Source organism: Castor canadensis, chromosome 3 (genome assembly GCF_047511655.1).
Source record: "Castor canadensis chromosome 3, mCasCan1.hap1v2, whole genome shotgun sequence".
In the NCBI taxonomy this organism is placed as follows: Eukaryota; Metazoa; Chordata; class Mammalia; order Rodentia; family Castoridae; genus Castor; species Castor canadensis.
In genome coordinates this window covers 129,333,994-129,359,997 of record NC_133388.1, presented here as the reverse complement: position 1 = coordinate 129,359,997, position 26,004 = coordinate 129,333,994, and the positions used below count along the sequence as shown (strand labels likewise).

The 26,004-nt window shown below is 36.1% G+C and overlaps 1 protein-coding gene and 1 pseudogene across 1 annotated transcript; both read right to left on the bottom strand.

Moving 5' to 3' along the window:
• Positions 1–569: 569 nt before the first annotated feature.
• On the bottom strand, positions 570–1,892 carry LOC109696681 (ATP synthase F(1) complex subunit gamma, mitochondrial pseudogene; annotated as a pseudogene).
• A 13,104-nt stretch (positions 1,893–14,996) lies between these two features.
• On the bottom strand, positions 14,997–23,631 carry Cyp7a1 (cytochrome P450 family 7 subfamily A member 1). Its single transcript, XM_020179808.2, has 6 exons — positions 23,484–23,631; positions 21,443–21,683; positions 20,045–20,631; positions 18,652–18,773; positions 17,047–17,222; positions 14,997–16,457 (listed from the first exon to the last, which is right to left on the bottom strand). The coding sequence occupies exons 1-6, from the start codon at positions 23,561–23,563 to the stop codon at positions 16,158–16,160; spliced, it is 1,506 nt and encodes a 501-aa protein (XP_020035397.1). The 5' UTR covers positions 23,564–23,631; the 3' UTR covers positions 14,997–16,157.
• Positions 23,632–26,004: the final 2,373 nt, after the last annotated feature.

Below are 26,004 nucleotides of genomic sequence, written 5' to 3'. Positions count from 1 at the left end.
ACAGATTCATTCATCTTTTGTAAGACTGCATTAGCTATTTGAGGTCTTTTGTGGTTCTTTATGAATTTTAGGAAAAGTTTTTTTTCTTCTATTTCTGTAAAAATGTTGTTGGAATTTTAATAGGAACTGCATTGAATCTGTTGATTGCATTGAGTAGTTTAGTCATTTTGACAATATTAATTCTTCCAATCCACATACATAGAATAATAGCTTTCCATTTGTGTCTTCTTCAGTTTCTTTCATCAATAACTTAAGGTTTTTGGGTAGATCTTTCACCTCTTTGAGTAAGTTTATTCCTGAGTATCTGATTCTTTTTGGTGCTACCATAAATTGGATCATTTTCTTAATTTTTTGGATAGCTCGTTGATAGTGTGTAGAAACACAACTGATTATTTTCTTATTGTAAATTGTTTATTGTAAGATCATTTACAAACATCTTGCTGTCTCTAATAATTCAAATAATGGACCAAGTTTCTTTTAACAAAGACAGCAGCAGTAAGCTAAAAACAAAATTAGCTCACTGAAATGTCCTTCTTTACCTCTTGCCTGAGGATGGACCTTGATTTTCATTAATCCAGAGCTGTAGCACCAGAGGTAATTTCAACCACCTCTTTTGCAATGACAGTTTGGTGGGTGTGGTTGAATGTCAAAGTCATTTTACTGGTCATCTCAGAAGCATTCTTTATGGTGTCCATATCCATCATGCTGGCACTAGTTGTGGGCTAGTGAACAGGGAGTGGTAGATGGTGATGGTGAGGGTGTCGTGGTTTGTACATGAAATGTCCCCCCAGGCTCCTGTGTTGAACACTTGGTCCCCAGGTGGTGGCACTATTTTGGAAAGTGGTGGAAACTTTACAAGATGGGGTCTAGCTAGAGTAAGTAGGTCACTGGGGGTGTGCTTTTGAAGGTTATACCTTGTCCCTGTCTCTTCTCTTTCTGCCTCCTGTCTGCCATGAGATGAGTAGTCTCTGCCATAAGCTCCCATCTTCATGATGTTCTGGCTCACTATGGGCCCAGAGTCAATGGAGCCAAGGCCTATGGACTAAAGTTTCTAAAACCATGAGCCAAAAATAAATTGTTCCTTCCTTAAATTATTTATATCAAGTGTTTTGTCATAGCAGTGAAAAGTGTGAGTAATACAGTTGGCCTTATTCTATTCTTGGCAATTCTGCCACACATCATCATTAATATTGTCATTGATATTCATGGTGTCAGAACTTACAGTGGTATTATGAGAAAAGATAGGTTTTCCTTCAGTTTTGTAATAGGTAACAGACCTGAATAAGTTAAAGATGATAAAAGCCTTCATCAAACTTATATCCAGAATGTAATTGTTCAAGTGCAAAGACCAATGGATCTCCAAAAGTAAGAGAATATCATGTCTTTGAATGTCAACAGGCACTGGTCAGAGTGACTCCTATAAAATATGCCCCTGATTTGTATCACCAATTCCAACATGCATAACTTTTCTAGCTGCCAGAAATTTAGCCACCTCACTTTTCATCTGTTTGGCCACTAGGAATGAGTAACATCACAAAGTCTTCAATCTGAAGACACACCAATAAGGAGGTATTGAGGCTCAAGATTTCCTCTTGTCTTTAGGTACCATAATATCAGCTTTTTCATTCAGAACCAAGGATACTATCCCATATACAAATGTTGCATGATGCTTATAACATCAGTATGAGTCCTGCAGCCCTACTCCACGTCCAAGGCAGGAGAGTAGCTGTCTCTGGCTGATGCATTTTCATAGGCTTTGTAATTTTGTGAATAATTTTGACTGACTGTAGTTGTCTGGTAATGTGTTTCAGAGTTGCCATATTTTGAACTTGGGTCCATTGAGGCTGCAAGACCCAGATCCATAGTCTAATGATACTCACCTGGGAGAACATGGTGGTGCTGACCTTGCTGAAGGTCAGGCAGACAGCCACAACTGATTTTTTTTTTGTTTTGTTTTCATGAGGCAGAATCTTTCTATGTATCCCACACTGACCTTGAACTCGCTATGTATCCCAGGCTGGCTTTGAATAATCAGTCTTCCTACTTCTGCCTTACAAATGCCTGAATTGCAGGTGTATACCAAATTGAGTGATTTTATTCCTTTTATGGTATCCTAATTGCTCTGGCTAGGACTTTCAATACTGTGATGAATAGGAGTGGTGAAAATGGGAGTCCTTATTTTGTTCCTCATCTAGCTTTTAGCTTTTTACTGTAGCATATGTTAACAGTGTGATTCTCACATATAGTCTTTATTATGTACATTCCTTCCATACTTAATTTGATAAACGTTTATGCTACAATTTTCTTATTCTTAGATTGGTGTGAGCAAGTGAGTAAGTTAACCACCAAGCAAGAAGGACAAGAGTCAGACTAAGTCAAGTTGTCATATACATACTTAGAGGAGGGCTAAGCACTGAGTGGTAGAGATGGGAAAGAGCTGTTGCTGTGGGTCATAACCTTTCCTATCTAGTCCTGAGCATGTTAGGCTGGGACTCATGGTGGCACACTTCCTTCCTTAGAAAGCAGTGGAGCAGACCTCAGCTATTACTGGAATGTGCCTCATGGGGGCCTCATTCCTATCCCCATGCCAAAGAACTGTCCAAAGTATTCACAAATGGAATTTTGGTAAATATGATTTTCTCCACTTTGTTGCATATCAGTGACTTCTGTTGTCCCTCAGGATTAGCTATCAGGGCACCCTCCCAGTTGACCCACCTCTTAGTTCAACTTGGATTCAGGCACAGATGGCCCAAGGAAACCAACTGATACCTGGGAAGCAAAAGTATCAGATTGGCTACTTGTGAAGTTGTTCCAAAGTTTTGGAAAGTGAAATGAATAGACTTTAGGAGTGAGTGAAGACAGAGGACTGGCTGAACTTTTTTTTTTTTAATTCATCATAGAAAGTAAATATCTAGGGAGATCAAAAAGGAAATCAACAAGGAAAGGGAAACATAAAAACAATAAAGCAATTTCAGTGCTAGAAAAGGCATGAATATGCCAAAGTTTCAATGACAACCTAATAAAGAATCACTCTTGCTTTTGTAACACCAGTGAGTTGGGTGGCCCTTCTCTACCACCAACACCGGAGCATAGCTGTCTCCAGCATAAGGTCTGAGTCCCCTGGGGCAAGGGGAAGGAGAAATGGCAGGGCTTAAAGAAGATTCACAGAGGCCAGGCTGGGAGTTACAGCATCTGTGATGTGGCTCCACCCAGATTTCGAGGGAAACCAAGTCATATAGTATCCAAAGTACCTATAAAAGGATATAGAAATAGAACTTGGAAACATGAGACATTGTCTCTGCAATAACCCAACCCTCTGATCCCTTCATTACAACTCCATTCCTCTTCTCACCCATAGATCACAATCATCCCTTCCCACGGGAAACTGAAAGTTGCAGCCAGCTTTCCAAAAGTCTGGGATCACTGGCTTAAGACCACATTAAGTTAGGTGCCTCTTTTTTCATTTTTATTTTTTCTTTCCTTTCCTTTTTTTTTTGAGACAGCATTTCACTGTATTGCCCAAGCTTGTCTTCAACTTACAGTTCTCCTGCCTCTCTCCTCCTGAATGCTGGGATTATAATATAAGCATGCATACCATGCCTAGTTCAATTGCCTTTTCTTGATCTAGAAAACTATGAACTAACAAGACAATGATTGCTCCTCCTCACACACTTAACAGACAAGCCAGGCTGGAGTAGAGTTTAGGAGTACACAAAAACACTCCCCTAAAGAATGGGGAACAATGAGAGGTGCACAATGATCACACCTTATACCTCAGCCATTCTGAAATTTCCCTGAGAATGGGGTATAAGGGCTCTTGTGATTAGTCCTCTGGATCTTGCTATCTGAGAGGGATAGCAAGAGCCATTGTCCTCAGCTATCCATGTGGAAGTCTGCCTTCCTGCATCTACATAGCCATCTTGGTGACCTGACTATTATTCACAGAAGAATGGATTCCAGTACCATTCCAAGCTTGAACCAGACATTTAAAATGGGGTAGTTTCCTGCATGGAGTCTGGATAATGGATTTGTTTTTTATAGTCCTCACAGAAAAGTGAAATTCAGAGGGATGACAATTAACGCTCCTTAGTCACTTTCCCTGCCTCTCTACCACCACCCCCACACATGACAGGTCAGGCTGATTCATGATCCCTGCACCCCATCTCCACCACATGTAGTAGATCCACTCCTCTCTTCTTCCAAATCACTACTCAGTGTGCCCTGCCCTGTTCACCATAGCACTTTGATAGCACTCCATCCTCTTTAACTTTCTTCCTACTTCTTATTGCTTTCTCTATTTGTTATGGACTGAAATGTGTCCCCCCCAAATCCATATGTTGAAGCCCTCACACCTAGTACCTCAATAGAACCATATTTAGAGACAGGGTTTTTGTGTAAATCTATTTCTGTTCTTATAACAAAGTACCTGAAGCTGGGAATTTGCATTTTTTAAAAAGGTTTATTTAGCTTGCAGTTATTGTGGCTAAAAGTCTAAGATTGAATGACCTCTGGCAAGGGACTTATGGTAGATGGCAGCATGGAAGGTACTTGTACAAGAGGGAGAGGTGACATGGTAAGACAGGACACCAGAGAACTTCATGGATCAGGCACGTTCTTCTTTAACAACCCACTTTCATAGGAACTAACTTCAGGAGACCAATGACATAACTAACTTTCATAGGAACTAACTTCAGGCGACCCAATGACATAATTGGCTTTCACTAGGCCCCATCTGTTTGTGGTCCCACCATTTCGACATTGCCACATTGGGGCAAAGCCTTCGGCGCATGAACCTTTGGATGACAAGCAACATCTAAATCATAGCAGTCTTTAAGAAGCAATTCATGTTCAAGAAGATCACAATGGAGGAGTCCTAATGTAATAGGATTGCAAGCAGAAGAAACACAAGGCAGGCCTGATCATAGAGCAAAGGTCAGATGATGACATAGGCAGAAGGTTCCATCTGCCAGCCAAGGAGAGAGAACTCAGGATAAACAAAACCCACTGGCACACTTCCCGCCTCCACTACTTTAAGAAAAAAAATTTATGCTGTTTAAGTCACCTATGTCTGTGGTATTTTGTTTTGGTAGAACTAACACTGCTCTTTCTCATTTTCTCAAATCCTTCAAAGTGCCCTCAGACCTCTTCCTTGTACCTTCCCACCATTAGTGACAGAGCTGGATGAAAGGTAAATAAATGGGTAAACTCTGAGGTAAAATGACAAACAACCTACTTCTTAATTTCCTCAACTACTAAATAACAGAGTTGATTCTATCTGTAACTTGGAGACTGTGATTCTGATCCACCTCCTGTACAGCCCTCTTTTGGAAGCACCACGGCGACTCCTTCAGAACCTTCATTTTCTATCTCCTGTCCTTTTTGAAGACATCTGCTTTCAAGGACAAGTGAGGCTATTTTTTAGTTTAAAATATTCACATTTTTACAGTATTTTCCATTGTTTTCTTTTGAATTTTAAAATTATTCAAAACGGAGTGATCTATGTGATATTATAGATTAAATTGACTTTTGTTTGTTCATGTGGGAATCTAATTCCCATTTATAATATAGTTTCTTTAATAGATTATGTTCTGAGTCTCAAATATTCTGTTCACAAGTTGGACTGTCTATGCATGGCTGAATTGAAAAATCATAAATTCTGATGCTATTTTTTGGCAATGACCTTTTTTATGTGGCAAGTGGCTTGGCCTACTTATAATAAAAGGAGAAATCTAAAAGGTAGCTGACATTGCATATCTATCTTCCGTCCTAGAAAACTATGCAATGAATGAGCTACTTCATAGCGCCATAAAAAAAAGGCCTCATTATAAATAGAAAATATGTTGAGACTATCATCAGCAGGTTGACCATTTCTGAAACCATATTTAATAACTATATAGAGAATAAGTAGAATATTTAGAAATTAATGACTGAATTGAAGGACAACCAGGACTCTGTCCACTTCCCATGTGGCCTCTGCTCTACTTCTCATCCTGTGACAGTGCTGGTCTGGCCTGCCTTTCTTTGTCTCTGAGAGCCATCAGCAGCCTGCTCAGCTCTGCTCACACTGCTGAGACCTCTGCACCTCTACTAGGTTTCAGCAAATAGTGAATCCTTTTATCACGCAATGTGGGCCTGAACACTGACCAGCTATGTTCTCAGTTTTGTGTGTAACTCTTTCCCAATATTTTAATAGGGTGGAACATCAATAGAGAGAAGTAAAAAAAGTTTGCTAGTAAAGCAACCAAACAAAGCATTTGCAACTTGGTGGAGCTTGGACTAAGAAGAAAAAAGTACAAAATGCCTCCACATAAATCATTGATTTATTTGGTTACTGTCTTCAACTGTTGCAACTGCTAATATGTGTCAAGACACCAATTCGGAACTTCAGTGAGTGAGCTGTAAAGTTGAATAAAATATAATTACTGTCCTAGGGAAACTGGCATTCTTTGAAATCACTCCAAAAAATTGATAAAGTAAAGGCACTTATAGCTAGAATTCTCAGAAACTGCTGACTCTGCCTGATTGTCATGTTTCAGTCACCAAAGCTCTCCTCAGTGACACTCAAATGGTGCTTATCACAGAGTTACCTGCAGTGCTGTGTTCCCTAATGGCTCCTCTAGCCATTTTCTCACCAACACATTCCAAGAAAAATCATGATCAAAAGTATTTTAAAGCGCATATTCCCTACATGTACATATTTCCATGTTTTAAAATAATTCCTTCCACTTCCAACACTGTTTAAGTGAGTTTCTCTTTTTTTCCTTGTCAAAGAAGTAAAAAATGGTGACATTGAGATAGCATGTTGGTGATAATCCCTCTCTCTATAATCCGTCATTCCTCCCCCAAACTCTGTCACACAAACACAGTTCTTAAAACTGTCATTCGTTTAATCTATTGTAGATTCCTCTAGAACTGTTTTTGAAACTATATGCTAATTAACTTTGCTACTAATTTCTGGATAACTTTCAAGGAGAAATTGTCCTTTATAATGGAGCTGAGGCTCTTAGAGATTATGGATGGACATATACTTTTCTCAATAAAACTGGGGAGTTTATATATAGTAGTGGGAAATTTTATGAATATAGATATTTTTCACTTTTCATGTATTGATTTTTTTCATATATAACTTTAGATAAAGAAACAGGCTTATGGAAGTCTATGAAACCTATTACCTCTATTTTAGAGGGGTTCATACTGGTAAATGCATACCAGTTAGTTCAGCACAAATAGCATTTGATGTTCAAACAAGAGGTTTCTAGAACCAGCCTAACCTATAACTTGCTGTGAAAAATTTTAAACAAAAATTACCTCTATTTCATTAAATGTGAGTTTCTAACTAAAATGAGAATTGGACTAGATGACTTTGAATAGTCATGATGGGTTGGGAAGTGGTGGTGCTGCTGTCTTGGCTGTGCATTCCTTATCTGTCTGAGCCTCTGAGTTGGTATTAACCAATGAGGTGTGAGAAGGCACTGGTGAGTAGTTGTATTCCATTTTCTATTAATGAGACCAATGCTTAAAATCCTGATCTTATGTACAATGCAAAATTGCATAATGAACAGCTCCAAGTTATAGGTGAGTTGAAGGAACACTTTCCTGTGTGAAGGCAAGCACAGAGTAAGGCACATTTGATTATGTGGCCTTTCTGCACAGGCTCTCAATCAGAATCCTCAACCTCCTTCTTGGCACCCTGAGCCCTGGCTGCAGTGCCCCCCACCTTGTGACTGTGTGATGCTTCCAAACAATGGGAACTTACGGACAGAATAATGTCATGGATGTTATTTGCTGTGGTTTATCTTTTCATTGACAGGAGTCAAGATAATGTCACCTGAACCTTCTGCAAAGTGAAAAATGCTAACTCTGGAGTCACAACAACCTGGACTCTAATACTCCCAGCTTTTCCACTTATAGTATTATGACTTAGGGCTAGTGACTTAACTTTCTGGAGTCGCTTTTTTTCTCCTCTGTAATAGAGACATGATAGTAACATGAGCCTCAAAGAGGAGGATCATAAAGAGAGGTGACCTGTTGAGTCTACCCTGGATCACAGTACTCCTGTGATAAATTTACCATTATAAATTAGGAAATCCTGAATAAATTTACCAATAGGCCTATTTGATTTTACAACAGGTTACTACAATATTGTTTTTAACATAGGTGCCTCTTTCAAATAAACAAAGATCCTTCCTAAATGGAATGATTTAGTCTTCAATAAAGGTCTAGATTGAGGCTATTTAAAATTAAATTATATCCCTGTCTTTTTAAAGGTATTCCCCCCACAATTTAAAAAATTTAATATACTAGCACATTTTTTAAAAAGTTAATCAAATTATAATAAAAAATAGCTTTGGGGAGTGCTGTCTAATAGGACTTGTCAAACAGCTTTTCTTTTCTGTGAAGAACCAGGTTTGATACATCTTAGGCTCTGTGGCATCTGGTCTATATTGCAGCTCTCAGCTCAACTGTTATAAAGAATAATGACATTAAGAGATGTATGAATGAATTCAGAATCATAAAATCTATTAGCAAAGCACATTTGAAATTCAGTCTGTAACAGGTTGCTAAGACACAAAATTGAATTGCTCTTTTTTTCTTTTTTTGCAATATTGGGGTTTAACTCAGGGTGTCACACTTGCTAGGCAAGCACTCTACCTCTTGAGCCACTCCACCAGCCCTTTTAAAAAATTTATTAGCATATATTTGTACAGGGGGATACACTGTGATGTTTACATATGTGCTTACAATATATCTTAGTTAGATTTACCCCCTCCATGTTCTCCCTCTTCCTCTTGCCCCCCTATTCTTAGAATAATTTCAACATGTTTCATTCTTTTATTTTCATATATGAATGCAAAATACATCCATCAGGATGAATCACCACATACCTATCAATACTAAACACACTTACTGTTAACGGACCTAATTCCCCCATCAAAAGGCACCGTTTGACAAACTGGATTAAAAAGGAAGATCCAACAATTTGTTTCTTACAGGAGACCCACCTCATTGATAGAAATAAGCATGGGCTTAGGATGAAAGGCTGGAAGAAAATTTACCAAGCTAATGGCCCCCCAAAACAGGCAGGAATAGCAATACTTATCTCTGATAAGTTTGAAGTAGACTTCAAACCCACATTGATCAAACAAGATAAAGAAGGACATTCCATACTAATAAAAGGGGAAATAGACCAAAAAGAAATAACAATTATCAACCTATATGCACACAATGTCAATGCACCCAATTTCATCAAACATACCCTGAAGGACCTAAAAGCATATATTAACTCCAACACAGTGGTCGTGGGAGACTTTAACACGCCACTATCATCAATAGATAGGTCATCCAAACAAAAAATCAATAAAGAAATCCAAGATCTAAAACATACCATAGATCAAATGGACCTAGTTAATGTCTACAGAACATTTCATCCAACTTCTACACAATACACATTCTTCTCAGCAGCTCACGGAACCTTCTCAAAATAGATCATATCCTAGGGCACAAAGCAAGCCTCAGCAAATATAAGAAAATAGAAATTATAACATGCATTCTATCTGATCACAATGCAATAAAACTAGAACTCAACAACAAAAATAAAGACAAAAAACATGCAAACAGCTGAAAACTGAATAACTCATTGCTTAATGAACAATGGGTCATTGATGAAATAAAAGAGGAAATTAAAAGGTTCCTGGAAGTCAATGAAAATGAAAACACAACCTACCAGAATCTATGGGACACAGCAAAGGCAGTCCTGAGAGGAAAGTTTATAGCCATGAGTGCATATATTAAAAAGACTGAAAGATCTCAAGTCAATGACCTAATGATACATCTCAAACTCCTAGAAAAACAAGAACAAGCAAACCCCAAAACAAATAGAAGGAGAGAAATAATAAGAATAAGAGCTGAAATCAATGAAATAGAAACAAAAAGAAACCATACAAAGAATTAATGAAACAAAAAGTTGGTTCTTTGAAAAAAATAAATAAGATTGATGGACCCCTGGCAAACCTGACTAAAATGAGGAGAGAAAACACCCAAATTAGTAAAATCAGGAATGCAGAAGGGGAAATAGCAACAAACACCATGGAAGTCCAAGAAATCATCAGAGACTACCTTGAGAATCTATATTCAAATAAATTTGAAAATCTTGAAAAATTGAACAGATTCCTAGATACTTATGATCATCCAAAACTGAACCAAGGGGACATTAAACACTTGAATAGATCTATAACACAAAATGAAATTGAAGCAGCAATCAAGAGTCTCCCAAAAAGGAAAACTCCAGGACCAGATGGATTCTCTGCTGAATTCTATCAGACCTTTAAAAAGAACTAATACCAACCCTCCTTAAACTGTTCCATGAAATAGAAAAGGAAGGAAAACTGCCTAACACATTTTATGAAGCCAGTATTACACTTATCCCAAAACCAGGCAAAGACACCTCCAAAAAGGAGAACTATAGGCCAATCTCCTTAATGAACATTAATGCAAAAAATCCTCAATAAAATAATGGCAAACCAAATTCAACAACACATCGAAAAGATCATTCACCATGGCCAAGTAAGCTTCATCCCAGGGATATAGGTTTGGTTCAACATACGAAAATCAATAAATGTAATAAACCACATTAACAGAAGCAAAGACAAAAACCACTTGATCATCTCAATAGATGCAAAAAAGACTTTGATAAGATCCAACACCATTTCATGATAAAAGCTCTAAGAAAACTAGGAATAGAAGGAAAGTACCTCAACATTATAAAAGCTATATATGACAAACCTACAGCCAGCATTATACTTAACGGTGAAAAACTGAAACCATTCCCTCTAAAATCAGGAACAAGACAAGGATGACCACTATCTCCACTCCTATTCAACATAGTACTGGAATTCCTAGCCAGAGCAATTAGGCAAGAAGAAGGAATAAAAGGAATACAAATAGGTAAAGAAACTGTCAAAATATCCCTATTTGCAGATGATAACTTAAAGACCCAAAAAACTCAAAAGCTCCTAGACACCATCAACGGCTATAGCAATGTAGCAGGATATAAAATCAACATAGAAAAATCATTAGCATTTCTATACACTAATAATGAACAAACTGAGAAAGAATATATGAAAACAATACCATTTACAATAGCCTTAAAAAAATCAAATACCTAGGTGTAAACTTAACAAAAGATGTGAACGACCTCTACAAGGAAAACTATAAACTTCTGAAGAAAGAGATTGAGGAAGACTATAGAAAGTGGAGAGATTTCCCATGCTCATCAATTGGTAGAATCAACATAGTAAAAATGTCTATAGTCCCAAAAGCAATCTACATGTTTAATGCAATTTCCATCAAAATCCCAAGGACATTCATCAAAGAGATTGAAAAATCTGTTAACTTTATATGGAAACACAAGAGGCCACGAATAGCCAAGGCAATACTCAGTCAAAAGAACAATACCCAACTTCAAACTATATTACAAAGCAATAGCAATAAAAACAGCATGGTACTGGCACAAAAACAGACATGAAGACCAGTGGAACAGAATAGAGGACCTGGATATGAAGCCACACAACTATAACCAACTTATCTTTGACAAAGGCGCTAAAAATATATGAAGAGAAAAGACAGCCTCTTCAACAAAAACTGCTGGGAAAACTGGTTAGCAGTCTTCAAAAAACTGAGACTAGATCCATGTTTATCACCCTATACCAATATTAACTCAAAATGGATCAAGGATCTTAATATCAGACCCCAAACTCTAAAGTTGGTACAGGAAAGAGTAGGAAATACTTTGGAACTAATAGGTATAGGCAAAGACTTTCTCAGTGGAACCCCAGTAGCTCAGCAACTAAGAGGTAGCATAGATAAATGGGACTTCATAAAACTAAAAAGCTTCTGCTCAACAAAAGAAATGGTCTCTAAACTGAAGAGACCACCCACAGAGTGGGAGAAAATATTTGCCAGCTACACATGAGACATAGGACTGATAACCAGAATATATAGGGAACTTAAAAAACTAAATTCTCCCAAAATTAATGAAACAATAAAGAAATGGGCAAGTGAACTAAACAGAACCTTCTCAAAAGAAATTCAAATGGCCAAAACACACATGAAAAAATGCTCAGCATCTCTAGCAATAAGGGAAATGCAAATTAAAGCCACACTAAGATTCCACCTCACCCCTGTTAGAATAGCCATCATTTGCAACACCTCCAACAACAGGTGTTGGCGAGGATGCAGGGAAAAAGGAACCATTTTACACTGGTAGTGGGAATGTAAACTAGTACAACCACTCTGGAAAAAAAATTGGAGGCTTCTTAAAAATCTAAACATAAATCTACCATGTGATCCAGCAATACCACTCTTGGGGATATACCCAAAGGAATGCAACACAGGTTACTCCAGAGGCACCTGCATACCCATGTTTATTGCAGCGCTATTCACAATAGCCAAGTTATGGAAACAGCCAAGATGCCCCACTACTGATGAATGGATTAAGAAAATGTGGTATTTATACACAATGAAATTTTATGCAGCCGTGAAGAAGAATGAAATGTTATCATTCACAAGTAAATGGATGGAACTGGAGAACATCATTCTGAGTGAGGTTAGCCTGGCCCAAAAGACCAAAAATCATATGTTTTCCCTCCTATGTGGACATTAGATCAAGGGGAAACACAACAAGGGGATTGAACTTCAATCACATGATAAAGCGAGAGCACACTTGGGAGTTATGAGGATAGGTAAGATACCCAAAAAACTAGATAGCATTTTGTTGCCCTCAACGCAGAGAAACTAATGTAGATACTTTAAAGTGACAGAGACCAATAGGAGAAGGGAACCAGGAACTAGAGAAAAGGTTAGTTCAAGAAGAATTAATTTAGAAGGTAACATACATGCACAGGAAACAATGCAAGTAAACTCCCTGTATAGCTATCCTTATCTCAACTAGCAAAAACCCTTGTTCCTTCCTATTATTGCTTATACTGTCTCTTCAACAAAATAAGTGATAAGGGCAAATAGTTTCTGCCTGGTAGTGAGGGGGTAAGGGGAGAGAAGGAGGGAGCCAGGGGAGGGCAAGGGAGGGGGTGGGGAGAAGGGAGGAGAAATGACCCAAACATTGTATGCACATATGAATAAAAGAAAAAAATTATTAACATGTATTTGTACAGGGGGATACACTGCGATGTTTACATATGTGCTCATAATATATCTTAGTTAGATTTACCCTCTCCATTGTTCTCCCTCTTCCTCTCTCCTCCCATTCTTAGAACAATTTCAACAATTTCATTCCTTTATTTTCATATGTGAATGCAAAATACATCCACCATATTCACCCTCATTCACCCTTTCTTTATGCCCACCCACCTCCCACTGAAAAAGATCTATTTTATCCTTCTGTTCTTCATTTTTTTAAGTGTATATTGATGATCCAAGGGAGTTTCACCTTAGTACTTCAGGCCTGATTTAATCAAATTAACCCTCCCCCCAGTACTTACTCATTTTCTATCAACTTGCTCCCCTAATATTCAACAGCTTACAGTACATTTTCATTCTCTAACATTTTCTTTCCCTTTCCCACCTCCCCTAGTCCCCTCAAACAGATTTACTAATACAATTTTGTTCTCTCACTATATGTGTTCATGTGTGTATTTATATATGATCATGTATGCATCTATATATACTTTTAACTTAAAGGTCTAACTTCCACATATGATGGAAAACATATGACCTTTGACTTTTTGAGCTTGTCTTACTTCTCCGGTTCCATCCAGCAAACAGCATAATTTCATTGTTCTTTATGACTGAATAAAATTCCATCATGCATATGTACCACATTTTCTTAATCCATTCATCAGCTGTGGGGCATCTGTGCTGCTTCCAAAGCTTGGCTATTGCAAATAGTGCTACAATAGACATGGGTGTGCAAGTGGCTCTATCATGTCCTGAACACATTCCTTCTGATATATGCCCAGGAATGGTATTGCTGGATCGTATGGTGGTTCTATTTTTCGTTTTTTAGGGATGCCATTGCTTTGCATAGCAGTTACACTAATTTACATTCCCACCAACGGTATAACAGTATTCTTTTCCAGTATTTGTTGTTGTTTGTGTTATTGGTGATAGCCATTTTGACTGGGATGAGATGGAATCTCAATGTAGTTTTGATTTGCATTTCCTTTATAGCCAAGGATGTTCAGTATTTCTTCATATGCTTCATTTGTACTTCCTTTGAGAATTGTCTGTTCAGTTCATTTGCCCATTTATTCAGTGGGTTGTTTATTCTTTCAGAGGTTAGTTTTTTGAGCTCTTTGGATATTCTGGTTATTATTTCCTTCTCAGATGTATAGCTCTGTCAGCCCTTTTTTGTGTTGGGCATTTTCAGGATAGGGTCTTGTGAACTATTTGCCTAGGCTGGCTTTGAACTGTGATTCTTTTTAACTCTGCCTCCCAAGTAGCTAGGATTACAAGTGTCAGTCACCAGAACCCAGAAGAATTTTGTTAATATTGAAACCCATCCAAATAAATTTAATTTTCTTGATATGAAAAATAGTCTACTTAAGAGGTAAAGGCAGGAGGATTACAAGTTAGAGGACAGTCTGGATTATGTAGCAAGACCCTGTTCAAAAAATAGAGAAAAATGAAAAGAAATATAACCTACTTAGGAGTTAATTCCATAGTGATACTAAATAGCAACATTTAAAATTTTTTAAATGAAGACTGGGATGTAACATAGTAGTAGAACACTTACCTAACATGTAAGGCCATGAGTTTAATACCAGCACCACACAAAAATGAATTTTATGTACGATGAGGGAATTTTTGAGTGAATGATTACTTTGAATATTTTTGAGATATTCAAAAATATAAATATTTTAACAAATCAGGAATAAAATTATAGCTTATCAGTGAGTGAATGTTTTAAAACATTTTTAATATTTCAAAATTTAAAACATACATTAATACTTTTATTTTTGAAAGATGAATAATTTCAAAATTGCCAAATGTTAGAATATTTTCTTAAGATCATAATACTTATGGTACAAGAATAAAAGATAAATATAATTTACATATAAATACATACAGAAATATCAATGAAACAATATAGCTAATATCCCTAATATTTAAAGTACTTTACTAAAGCATCATTGTACACTTTATTTAAACACTATCATATAGCCTTAAATTATTTTTTCTCAAATGCAATTCTTTTAGAGATAAAATATATTTCAATAACAAATAGTGTCAACCTATATGTAATGAACTCTGTATGTTCCATAACTAAAGCTTTTAAATGGTCATGTTATACACACCATTTACCACATAAGAGCTTTGTTCTTTTCACTAATGCATATTTAGTAGTGAAAGAAAAAGTGCCTTTTTAATCTCAAAAATCTCATTCATATGGAATCAAGTAAAAGTAAGAGAGTTGTAACCCAACATTTACAGAGTTTCCAGCAACAATAAATTAAAACATAAGGGAAGATATCAAACAGCCTTTAGTGTCTTCAGGACCCCAAGATCATCATTTTTAAAGCTCTGAATACAGGATGTAGAGAAAAGTGAAAAACATTTCCTTTTTATTTATCTATTTGATAGTACTTGGGTTTGCCTCACCCTTGCTAAGCAGGAACTCTACCACTTGAGCCACTCTGCCAGCACCTCCTTTTTATTACAAGGCATGATATAATCTTTTTAAATGCTCTGAAGAATCTTACTAGTCAAAAAATAATGCCATTTCACTAAAACGTGAATTTCATTCCTTTTTCTAATGGTTGAGTGATTTTTATAAAAATAAAGCAATTTCCGTAGGAAAAAAATCGCTAGTTGGAGTATCTTCATTTTGAGAAAAAAGAAAGGCATTTTCCTCTGAACATAGTGAAGGTCAATCCCTGGCCATATGAATTCTCATTGACTTATATAAGTGAGAACAAATGATTGTGCCCATAGAAAGTAGCTATTCTCACTAGCATAGTCTGAGATAGGATTAGGAAACCATCACTGAAGTGTTAGATTCCCAAGAAAGCAGTGTTGAGCAGAACTGGACATGCTGAACCACCTCTATGACAACTAAATTCATATGTCCTAAGGGACTGTTTATCGATGGTGCTCAGCAATTCTATAACATTATCTAGTCTCCTGTGCTTCTAACCACATATTCACAAATGTTTGAGTTTATATTTAAACTCGATGTCATTTAATGGTGGTAAAATGCCCAAGCCTGCGCGGGACTGGTCCAAAAGGGGACACATAATATGGCTGTCCACAAACTCCAGTTCAAAACATGAAAGCATCAGAATCAAAAATTGCTTGATTTCTTGGACAGCAAACAATCTTCCAGGGCATATCATAGCTCCTGATCCAAAAGGCATGTAGTAATACTTTAACTTGATTCCATTGCTATAGAAAGTGGTCTTTGTCTTCCTGTTTTCATCAAGATATCGATCATATTTAAAAGTCTGCAATGAAAATACAAAGAAAACATGCCTATAAATTACTTTGAAAGAAATTTATCTTTCTTTACTTGGAAGCTCCAAAGAATATTTTTCTTTTTTAATCTAGTCCATTAGTGAGTTAACAAATACCCTACATTGAGCAGAGAATAATAAGGGACAGAGCTTAACAAGAACTGATGGACTGAGAAAACTTTATGACACCTCCTAATCAAGCCTAGCAACCAGAAGTAGGCTGGTTCTAGTCAGGCAGAGCTAGCAAGCATAGCTCCAATCAGAAACTACAGGAGTCAATATATTCACCCCTAATTTTATGGATTTAGAGCAGGTGCTTTTAAGGGATAAGATAGGCAGCTTTATTATTATGACTGCAAATATAGTCTGTAGAGACTATGGGATGAGAGATATCAGGGCTAAGAATTAAAAATTCATGCCACTCTCTAAATATTCCAAAATATATGAATATTTGATATTATTATGGGGCCAATCTCTATGGCTACAATGATCAAATCAATTCTATGATTGTAAATGCCCTCTTTTTCTTAGGTCTGGTAGATATCACCTATATGGTAAACTTTGATGAGAAGTCACTTACCATAGGGTCTGGATAGATTTCTGGATCTAAATGAATTAACTGTGGATAAAGAGCTATGATGTCATCTTTTCTGATGTTATAGGAACCATCTTCAAGGTGCAAAGTGAAATCCTCCTTAGCTGTTCGGATGTTCAGGGAAGCACTGGAAAGCCTCAGAGCCTCCTTGATGATACTGTCTAAATAATTTAGAAGAAATGGGGGGAAAAAGAAGCAGGATAAGGAATGAAGAAGGAAGGGAGAGAAGAACAATTTAAGTATTTGAAGGCCATAATACAGAGTCCAAAAAATTTCTGGCGGCTTATATCACAAAGATGAACAGAAAATAAGAAGCTGACCACATAAAAGCTTCCCAAATTATTTTCTGTTACCACTATGCTGTTATCAATGATTCATTGTATCTGATGTGTTTTTTAATCTGACCATCTGAGTTAATGATAAACTTTTGATAAAGATACAGTCTTATTGGTCATCAACAGGAACTAGACGTCCATAATTTTACAGAAAAATAATCTTATTTCTTTATATCACTAAATAGTTAATAAAATTAGAAAAATTAGTAACCCATTTTTATTCAAAGTTTACCACTTTGAGATTAAATAAACTGATAACACTTTTATGTAGAAATTAAATAAACTGATAAATAAATTAAATAAGCTGATAACAATTTTATGTGGAAATGCTTTTTCACATGTTTTATGCATCTTCAATTCAGTATTTAGAAGAAAACATTTTTATTCATACATTATCTGATGTTGTATGACTATACTCTGCAGACATGTAAAGGCATAAAGGGACAAAAATTGCCACCTAAGAACAGCTAAAATCTAGAGATGGCATGAGAAGTCCAGGCTGGCCTTCCAGCCTCTGTCCTTAATCATGTTTTAGGAGCTCATCACATGATTATAAAAGCACAGAAGGTGAGTACTTTATTTACAAATGAGAAAAGTAAGGCCCACAAAAGAGAAGTGACATATCCAGAGTATCCCAAGTCAGGCATAGCTCAACATGGAATCTGAGTTTCTTGCCTCCTGCTCCTCCCTATAAGATAGCCTGACCCTAAAAGTATGTACTGGTTTCTTTCCTTTAGAGAACAATTTTTAAAAACAAAGAAGACTCTTTCTTACTATAAGCATACAACACTTTTGTATTTATATAAAACATATAAAAACAAAAAGAAGAAAAATCAAATAACTTTTAATCCCATCCCAAAACCATGCAACTAATTGTGGTTTCTAGATGGTACTTTGCCCCCTTTATTTCATATGTCATGCTTCCTTTATCCATAAGAATAGTGGTAAGAGTAATACTAAGGAAAACAGAGTACAGATGCTGGTTGAGAGCAAAGACTATCAAGAAATGCACATTAATGCTGCCACTGGTTCCACCATTATTCTGTCCCAGAGCTTAAACTCTCAGTGTTAGTCTCTTTGCTTGGTTTATAAAAATAGAAATAGCCTCTAGTAATAGGATTGTTGTGATATTAAAAGAGACAAATTATGGGAAATACATAGCTAAGTGTCTAGAACTCAGTAAGTACATAATTCATGTTGACCATTATTGTTACTAGCATGACACAGTAAATGAAATGTAGCATAGCAAGCACACCTAGTACTGGCAGGTCATTCAGTTGCATTTGATTCAAATAAATTGAATTGCTGAGTTTTTGACCAGCATTCTCCAGTACTTTATTCACTTCTTCAGTAGCTGCTTTCATTGCTTCAGGACTCCTATAAAAAATTAAAGAACAGAGATATGGAAAATAAATTTGTCCATATTCAGAGATCTTCAAGCAAATAGGCATTTCCCCTCTTTTTTTTAAACAGGTGGTCAAGAAACCAGGGAATTCAGGAAAAAGACATTCCCACTTGTACTCTTTTTGTAACTGTGTCTATGTCCTTGAATATTGGCGAGGAGGGGTCTTAGAGGGTCTTTACTACATAAAAGTAAGACTTTGGTCAGACTTCAATAAATATGTGATTCTAATAAGAGTTAGACAATCAAATGAGTCATTTTAGAAAGAAAATTGCATCTGAATTAATTACAGAGTATTGATGAAATTCCAAATGGAAATTTGAATTTACTCTTAAAATTCAAACCACAGCTTCAAGTAGAACAGCTTTTTCACTTATTTTTTCAATCTGTGAGATGAACATTGCTTCATTTCAGGGCATGGAAATCGTTGGAAGCTCAGTGGTATGGTTAGGGATCAATGCTACCTAATTATGCTCAATTGGGTCTCAGAAATCTTGACTGATAAGTATTTGTATGGCTATCATAAACTATGGTTACAATTACCTATACAGCTGATGTAACTTTACTATAAATATGTGAATTTATTTTGATCAAATATAAAATAAGATAGCAATTACTGAATGAGGGAAGAAACTAACCATGAATGCACAAATAAAAGTGTGGCCGTTGCACTGGTCCTTGTCCTTAAGTCAGTAATCATTTACACATATTTTTATGATAATGAGGAACCCATTCATGTACCTAAATAAGTGTTATGAGGAACACTGTGGGGTTAAGTAAGAGCCCAGGCTCTGGGCCAGAGGTACTGAATTGACTGGGTGTTTGCCCATCAGTGTTTGGTGGCTTCAGAGACATCCCTTTCTATAGGATTGCCAATGTTCTATAAAAAGGTGTTTATATTTTTGTGAGGATTGAATGAACATGCTAAACACAGGCACAAGTGTTACATTCTTGACTGATGGTATGAAAAAGTACTCTTGAGTCTTTCTGTTTTTAAAGTTAAAATGGAAAAAAAAATCCAATCCTGAATCCTAACTATTCCTAAGTATAAAACATGTTGAAATCTCAGTTAATTTTATAATGCTGACATTATCCTGTTTAATAAAAATCTTTATAGAATACTAATTAATAGACCTCTCTAGCTTTGAGGAATTATTAAATATATTTGACTAAATAAAAAAAAGTTTAAATGGTTGAACTTGTGCTTTCTACCAGAATAAGGAAAAAAAGTAAAGTTGCTAGTCACCTCATCATTTGAAATAAGCTCCAGAAAGTGGCAGGAATGGTGTTTGCCTGCGATGCCCAGAGGATAGCAAGGTGCGTCTTGGCTTTCTCGGTGTCGTCGAAAGTGGAGAGCGTGTCATTCAGGAACATGCGCAGGCGGATCAGTTCTGAGACCTGGTCCCTGGTGCGGAGCTTCTCGTGCTTCAAGCCCTCGGCCAGCCTTTCTCGGGCTTTGTGAGCTGTCTTGAACATGTGAATGGGGAGGCCTGCCACCAAGGCTGGAAAAACTTTGTCAAATTGCTTGAAGTTGTCAAGGTTGTTTAGGATGAGGGCTCTTTGTGTATCTTGCCTTGTGTGATCTCTGCCAAAAAGAGTTAAATAGCCAGCCTCAAACATCACTCGGTAGCAGAAGGCATACATCCCTTCTGTCACCCAGGCAGCACTCTTTGATTTAGGAAAGCCGGGAGGTCTCATGACAAGTTGGAGGTTTTCCATCATAGCTTCTGAGAGGGAGTTCAAGGCATCTCCCTGCAGGGTTTTGTTGAAAGTGTTGTTGATGTTCTCAGTGGTATTTCCATCACTTGGATCAATGCTTCTGTGCCCAAATGCCTGACAGCAAATAAAATGCAAGAAAAAAATTAAGCTTGACCTAGGGCTAGTAAACGACTTAAAAATAGATTAAAGCCTTTCATAATTCTCTATGTGGCCTTCTCATGTAGAATTTCATAGTACATTTTTTAAAAATGCCCAAATCATACTCTTCCTTTAAGGTCATCTCCTCATTGAAACGTCCCTGAACTACTCTGGTCATCTGTTTCTTGTTCTTTATTCTATGGCACTAAATTGATACTAATCAATAGTGTATTTAACAGTCAGTTCTCTTTTATATTCTTTGTAGATACAACTTAACCAGACTTCAAGATACTTAGTGGCAAACATCATGTCCAATATTTCTTTGCAAAAACTCCATAAGTATTCATTGTTTTCTGTATGAAACAGCTTCTTATATTACATCTAAATGATATCTGGTTTATTCCTTAACAAGTGTGCATGGTAAAAACAACTGTCAAATGTTAAAATCTTCCAGCAACTACACTCTATGTGTTGTGTAAACATTGTGAATGTGATGAATTTGTCCCTGCCTCATTGATACAGTATCATCTAGCTCAGTAAACATTTAATTTTTATTTCAGCCTCATTGGTTGGTTAGCAAATGACAAATTGATACCTATTTTGAATTTTTAACAGATTGTACCAAGAAACTATGTTTACCTTGATTTATTATGTTCCTAAGACTCTCCACAATAGGGTAACTTTCCTCAACAGCTCTATCCTACAATCTAAGAACATCAGAATTATGAGATAAATATATTACAAATAAGAAAGAAGTAGAATTCTGTGTGAATGCAAAACTGCTTACCTGTGCAGAAGTAGTGTAGTGAAATTTTTTCCAATCAAAATATTTCCCATGACTTAATACTTTATGGTATGACAAAGAATTTGTGACAAAGTGGACATATTTTCCCATTAGTTTGCAGGTGAAAACATGACCATGTTTCCTTTGATTTTCTCTGAGGAACTCAAGAGGGTTGGCCCCAAACTTCAGAGCACAGCCCAGGTATGGAATCAACCCATTTTCCAGAGGCGGCTCTCCCATTTGTCTGCAAGACACAAACATATGATAGATATGGAAAAATTACATATCTAGTTTTTTTTAATATAGGTTTTTAAATTCGTATCACTAAATTCAAACTTCATAACTCTATAGCTTAGAAGTTCATTTTTCCTTCTTTCTCTAGTACTGGTGATTAAACCCAGGGCCACATGGTTGCTATGTAAGTGCTCTACCACTTCAGCCATGCTATTAGCCCTTTTGTTTTTTTGAGATAGGGGCTCCCTAACTTTTCTGGACTTCAAACTCACAATCTTCCTGCCTCCACCTGCCAAGTGACTGAGATTACAAGCATGTGCCACCACGACAAGCCTGAACACTTCTTTTGTTGATGAGACCCTGTTCTTTTATAAATAATGCATTTTATTAACCTAGTAACATGATATGTTGGTGAAAATCCATCCACCCATCCATCCATGTTTGCATACATTCAACAAATACTGACTGCCAACTATGCTTTCAAAGAGATAGGGCTATAAGGGTCAGGCCAGCAAGATTCTTGTTCTCAATATAGAAAGGAAGATACCTTCTAGTGTTTATATTTGTTTTATGCACCATTTGTCTAAGTATCTACAAGTTTTCATTAGTTTCTTTTCTTTGGAGATGTAGAACACCAAACAACAGAAAGAATTGCAGAACTGAAGTTATCAGAAATCTTCATAGTTTTAAAGATAGTAGCATTCAGTGATAGAGCTCTTGCCTAGCATGTACAAGACCCTGGTTTTGACCCCTAGATATTATTCTGCAATGATAACCAAAGAGAAGGGGAATTTCTCTTGAGAAATTAGCCTATTATAAAAAGAAATCAGGTAAGATAATCATTGATAGGATCATCAACTATAATTTAATGCTCTTTCAGGCTATCTTAAATGTTTTATTAGAAAATAGAAACTTACTTATTTTCCAACATAAACCACTGTACTTCTTGATAGAACAGCAGAATATAAAACAATTATTTTTATTTTTATAGTGTAGAGTTAGGTACTTTAATTAAAACTAGAAAATATTAGGCCTGAATTAAATATCTCAAAGAACAAAAAAAATTCAAAATGTATACAACACACAGCAGTCTCATAGCTGAAGATAAGCTCAGGGTTATTCTCACATTTTGAGGTTGACATAACAGAGAATATCTAAATGCCCTCCCCTTCAATACTCTGTGAACCAATCAGAAGTTAAATAAGCTATTGGTCTGGATTTGTGTTTCTTGAACTAATTATAAATAGGTTATAGATAACAGGTGACAGTGGTGTCATATACATTTAACAACGTTCCCAATCACTATGGTTGGTTAACATTAATAAGAGTAATAGAATGAAAGACTCAGACTATGTGCTGTTATCCATGCTTAAGTTGAATCTATGCACAAGAACTACTTGAACAGAGAACACTTATTTAGCCAGAACATCTATTTAATTCATCTGCTAGAAAGAAACCCTTTTCATTGCAGATTCCTGCTTACCAATTGTATTCTTCTTAATTTGGGCTTCCTCTGTAATATACACATAAACACACACAAAGATCTTATAATTTTTTCAGTTATGTTTAACAAATGCATGCATTACCATTGCTAGATGTGAATACTAACAAGGGAAACTGTCATGTAGTTTGTTAGATTTAGTCAAAATGGTATCACATTTAAAATTAGAATTAAAATTTTAATTTGAAAATATTAAAGAGGAAAATACTGTGTTTACATATAGAAAACAAATTTATTGTATAATAATATGAAGACAAAAGAGCACTAGATAAATGAACTAAAAGATAATGTTAAAAATACTTTCCTTACCTTCTCCTTATTCCAAAAATAAGCCATAAACAACAGCACACTGCTGTGACAATCCCCCAGATCAAAGATGTGGTCAACATTTTGCAAATCTTACACAAAATTACAGAAGAGGAGAATCTATGACTAGAAAGGTAAAGATGTCCCTGAACAGAGACTCCAACTAGGCTTTTTATATACATAGGACCCTGACCCAATAACTTGACCTTGGGTGACCAAAGCAAACAACTAACCATTTGTTATCATGTTAGAAAAAAGAAAAAGTAGTATTAACTGGCCTTGAACTAAGTCCATAGTATCAGAAGAGTTTCCAAAACAATCAGAGAACTGCAATACTTGATAAACTGAAGTTCTCTAAATCATGTGTTGACTTAACATTCAGACCTGGAGACAAGAGCTAATATTATGAGTTTGGTATATCTATAAAAAGAACAAATAAATCTGTTTAAGATGAACATATATGATAAAGTTGTAAAAATATGATTTAAAGTAAAACAAGCATAAGTTGTTACTAAGTTAATGATTTGATTTTGTTAGCTTTTGAAGAAGAAGCTAATTTAAGTGTTTTGCTTATTTCTAGCATCCAAACTTTATCAATCATTATTTGTAGTTAAAAATCTGTTTACTAACTATTCAATAGGGAGAGAAAGAGAGGGAGAGACAAGGATAGAGTTGTATTAAAGACTTTAGTTTTTTAATAATAGGATTTTAAAAACTGAATATTATACCTCCGTATTTCTCATAAACATATATATGTGCACATATATGCATATATATATAATTGCTATGAGGTACTTACATACTTAGAATTCTACTGAATAAATAAATGTTCTGTTACTTATTTAACTGATTCTCTATTGATGAACATGTAGGTTATTTCTAGTTTTGACTGTAGACCCCATATATTTGTTTCACAAATTTTTGCCTCACTAAACAAAGATTGTAAGTTTTTATTACATGATTTATGATTATAATCATTAATATTAATCACTGTATGACAAGAAATAGATTTTCTCAAAATCTAATTAGGGTTTTTAGTGTTTTGTGCACATTATATATATTTAGACTGTTTTCAAAAATTAATGTATCTTCTTTTAAATGACTCATGAATAACCTGGACCTTTATGTTGCCAATCACAACAAAGTATCACAGTTAGAGAAAATATCAGTCTAATATTGAAACAAGTGAACTATCTAGAGTCACAACAGATGAAAATGGAAAAGAATAGGCACATAGGAACTCTCAGTTCTATCTTTGTAACCATCTGTGAATCAATAATTATATACAAATATATATTATAAAAGGTTTTCAAAATGGTAAAGTAAAAATTATTCACAACCTCAGACAAGCTTACACACAGTCACACACTGAACACCTACTGCTTGCCAGGCATTGAGTCAGCATTTAGGACACAGTGTAAACATGACAACCATGATCCTGATCCTATGGAGTTTCCATTGCAGCAGGGGAAAGGGTAAGTGCCCTGATGAAGAAAGTAGCCAGAAGGCCTCACATAACAAACTAAGGTTATCTCAACTTGAATCCCTCCATGGTGTATCAGTTTTTTCTTCCTTTGTTGTAGAGTACCACACATTCTGTGGAAGAACTTGCTCTGGGTCTCAAAGAACGTAGGACCGAAGTCTAGAAGTCTAACTCTCCAATCCCATCAAGCATAAATAAACAAAACATGGGAATTTATATCAGGAGATTAGGAAGTAGGAAGAACAACTAAAGCTGCCAGCATATGTAAACTGATGGCAAATTTAGGTATCATTTCCATTAAGAAAAGCAATAAGCAGGACTGAGGGTGTAGCTCAGTGGTAGAATGCTTACCTAGGTTGTATGAGGCTCTGGGTTCAATCCCCCGCACTGCCAAAAAAGAAAGAAAAGTAAAGAAAGAAAGAAATGCAACAAACTTAGAGCCTACAAACCAGCTTGGTTGCTTTAAATAAAGTGAATCATGAATATGATCAAATAATTGAGTCAAACCAGTTTTCCTGAATTCACAAGTCATCATGGTAGAATACAGACTGCCTCAATTAAAGCAAGCTCTGCATTTTCCAGGGGCATCACAGAACTGTTGTGAACCAAGGTTGTACATGAGGTTCCTAATTCAGCACTAGTTAGTAGGAGACCAAGGGGAATGGCTGGTGATGCCTGGTTATGATGACTTGTGGGCTTTCATAATAAGTTCTTGGAAAATTTGTGTGTTAACATGTGAGCCATGTCCTTATGAAGCAATAGGGAAAAATTTTATGTTATGGAAAAAAGAAATCGTCTGATTCACAAGTACAGTTTTGAATCTTAAATCCCTGCTGCTTTTAGAGTTGTAAGTGCATAGTAGGACTTAGAGAATTAAAAGGTATTGGTTAATCACAGGTAATGTCATGAGAATTTTCAGGGAACCAAAGGGCACCTGGATACAGATACAGGAAAGGGTAAAAGTACCTCCAACTAGGTATGAACCAATCATTCAACCAGTATTTATTTCATGTGTTGTGTCCATTCATATTAACTTAGCAC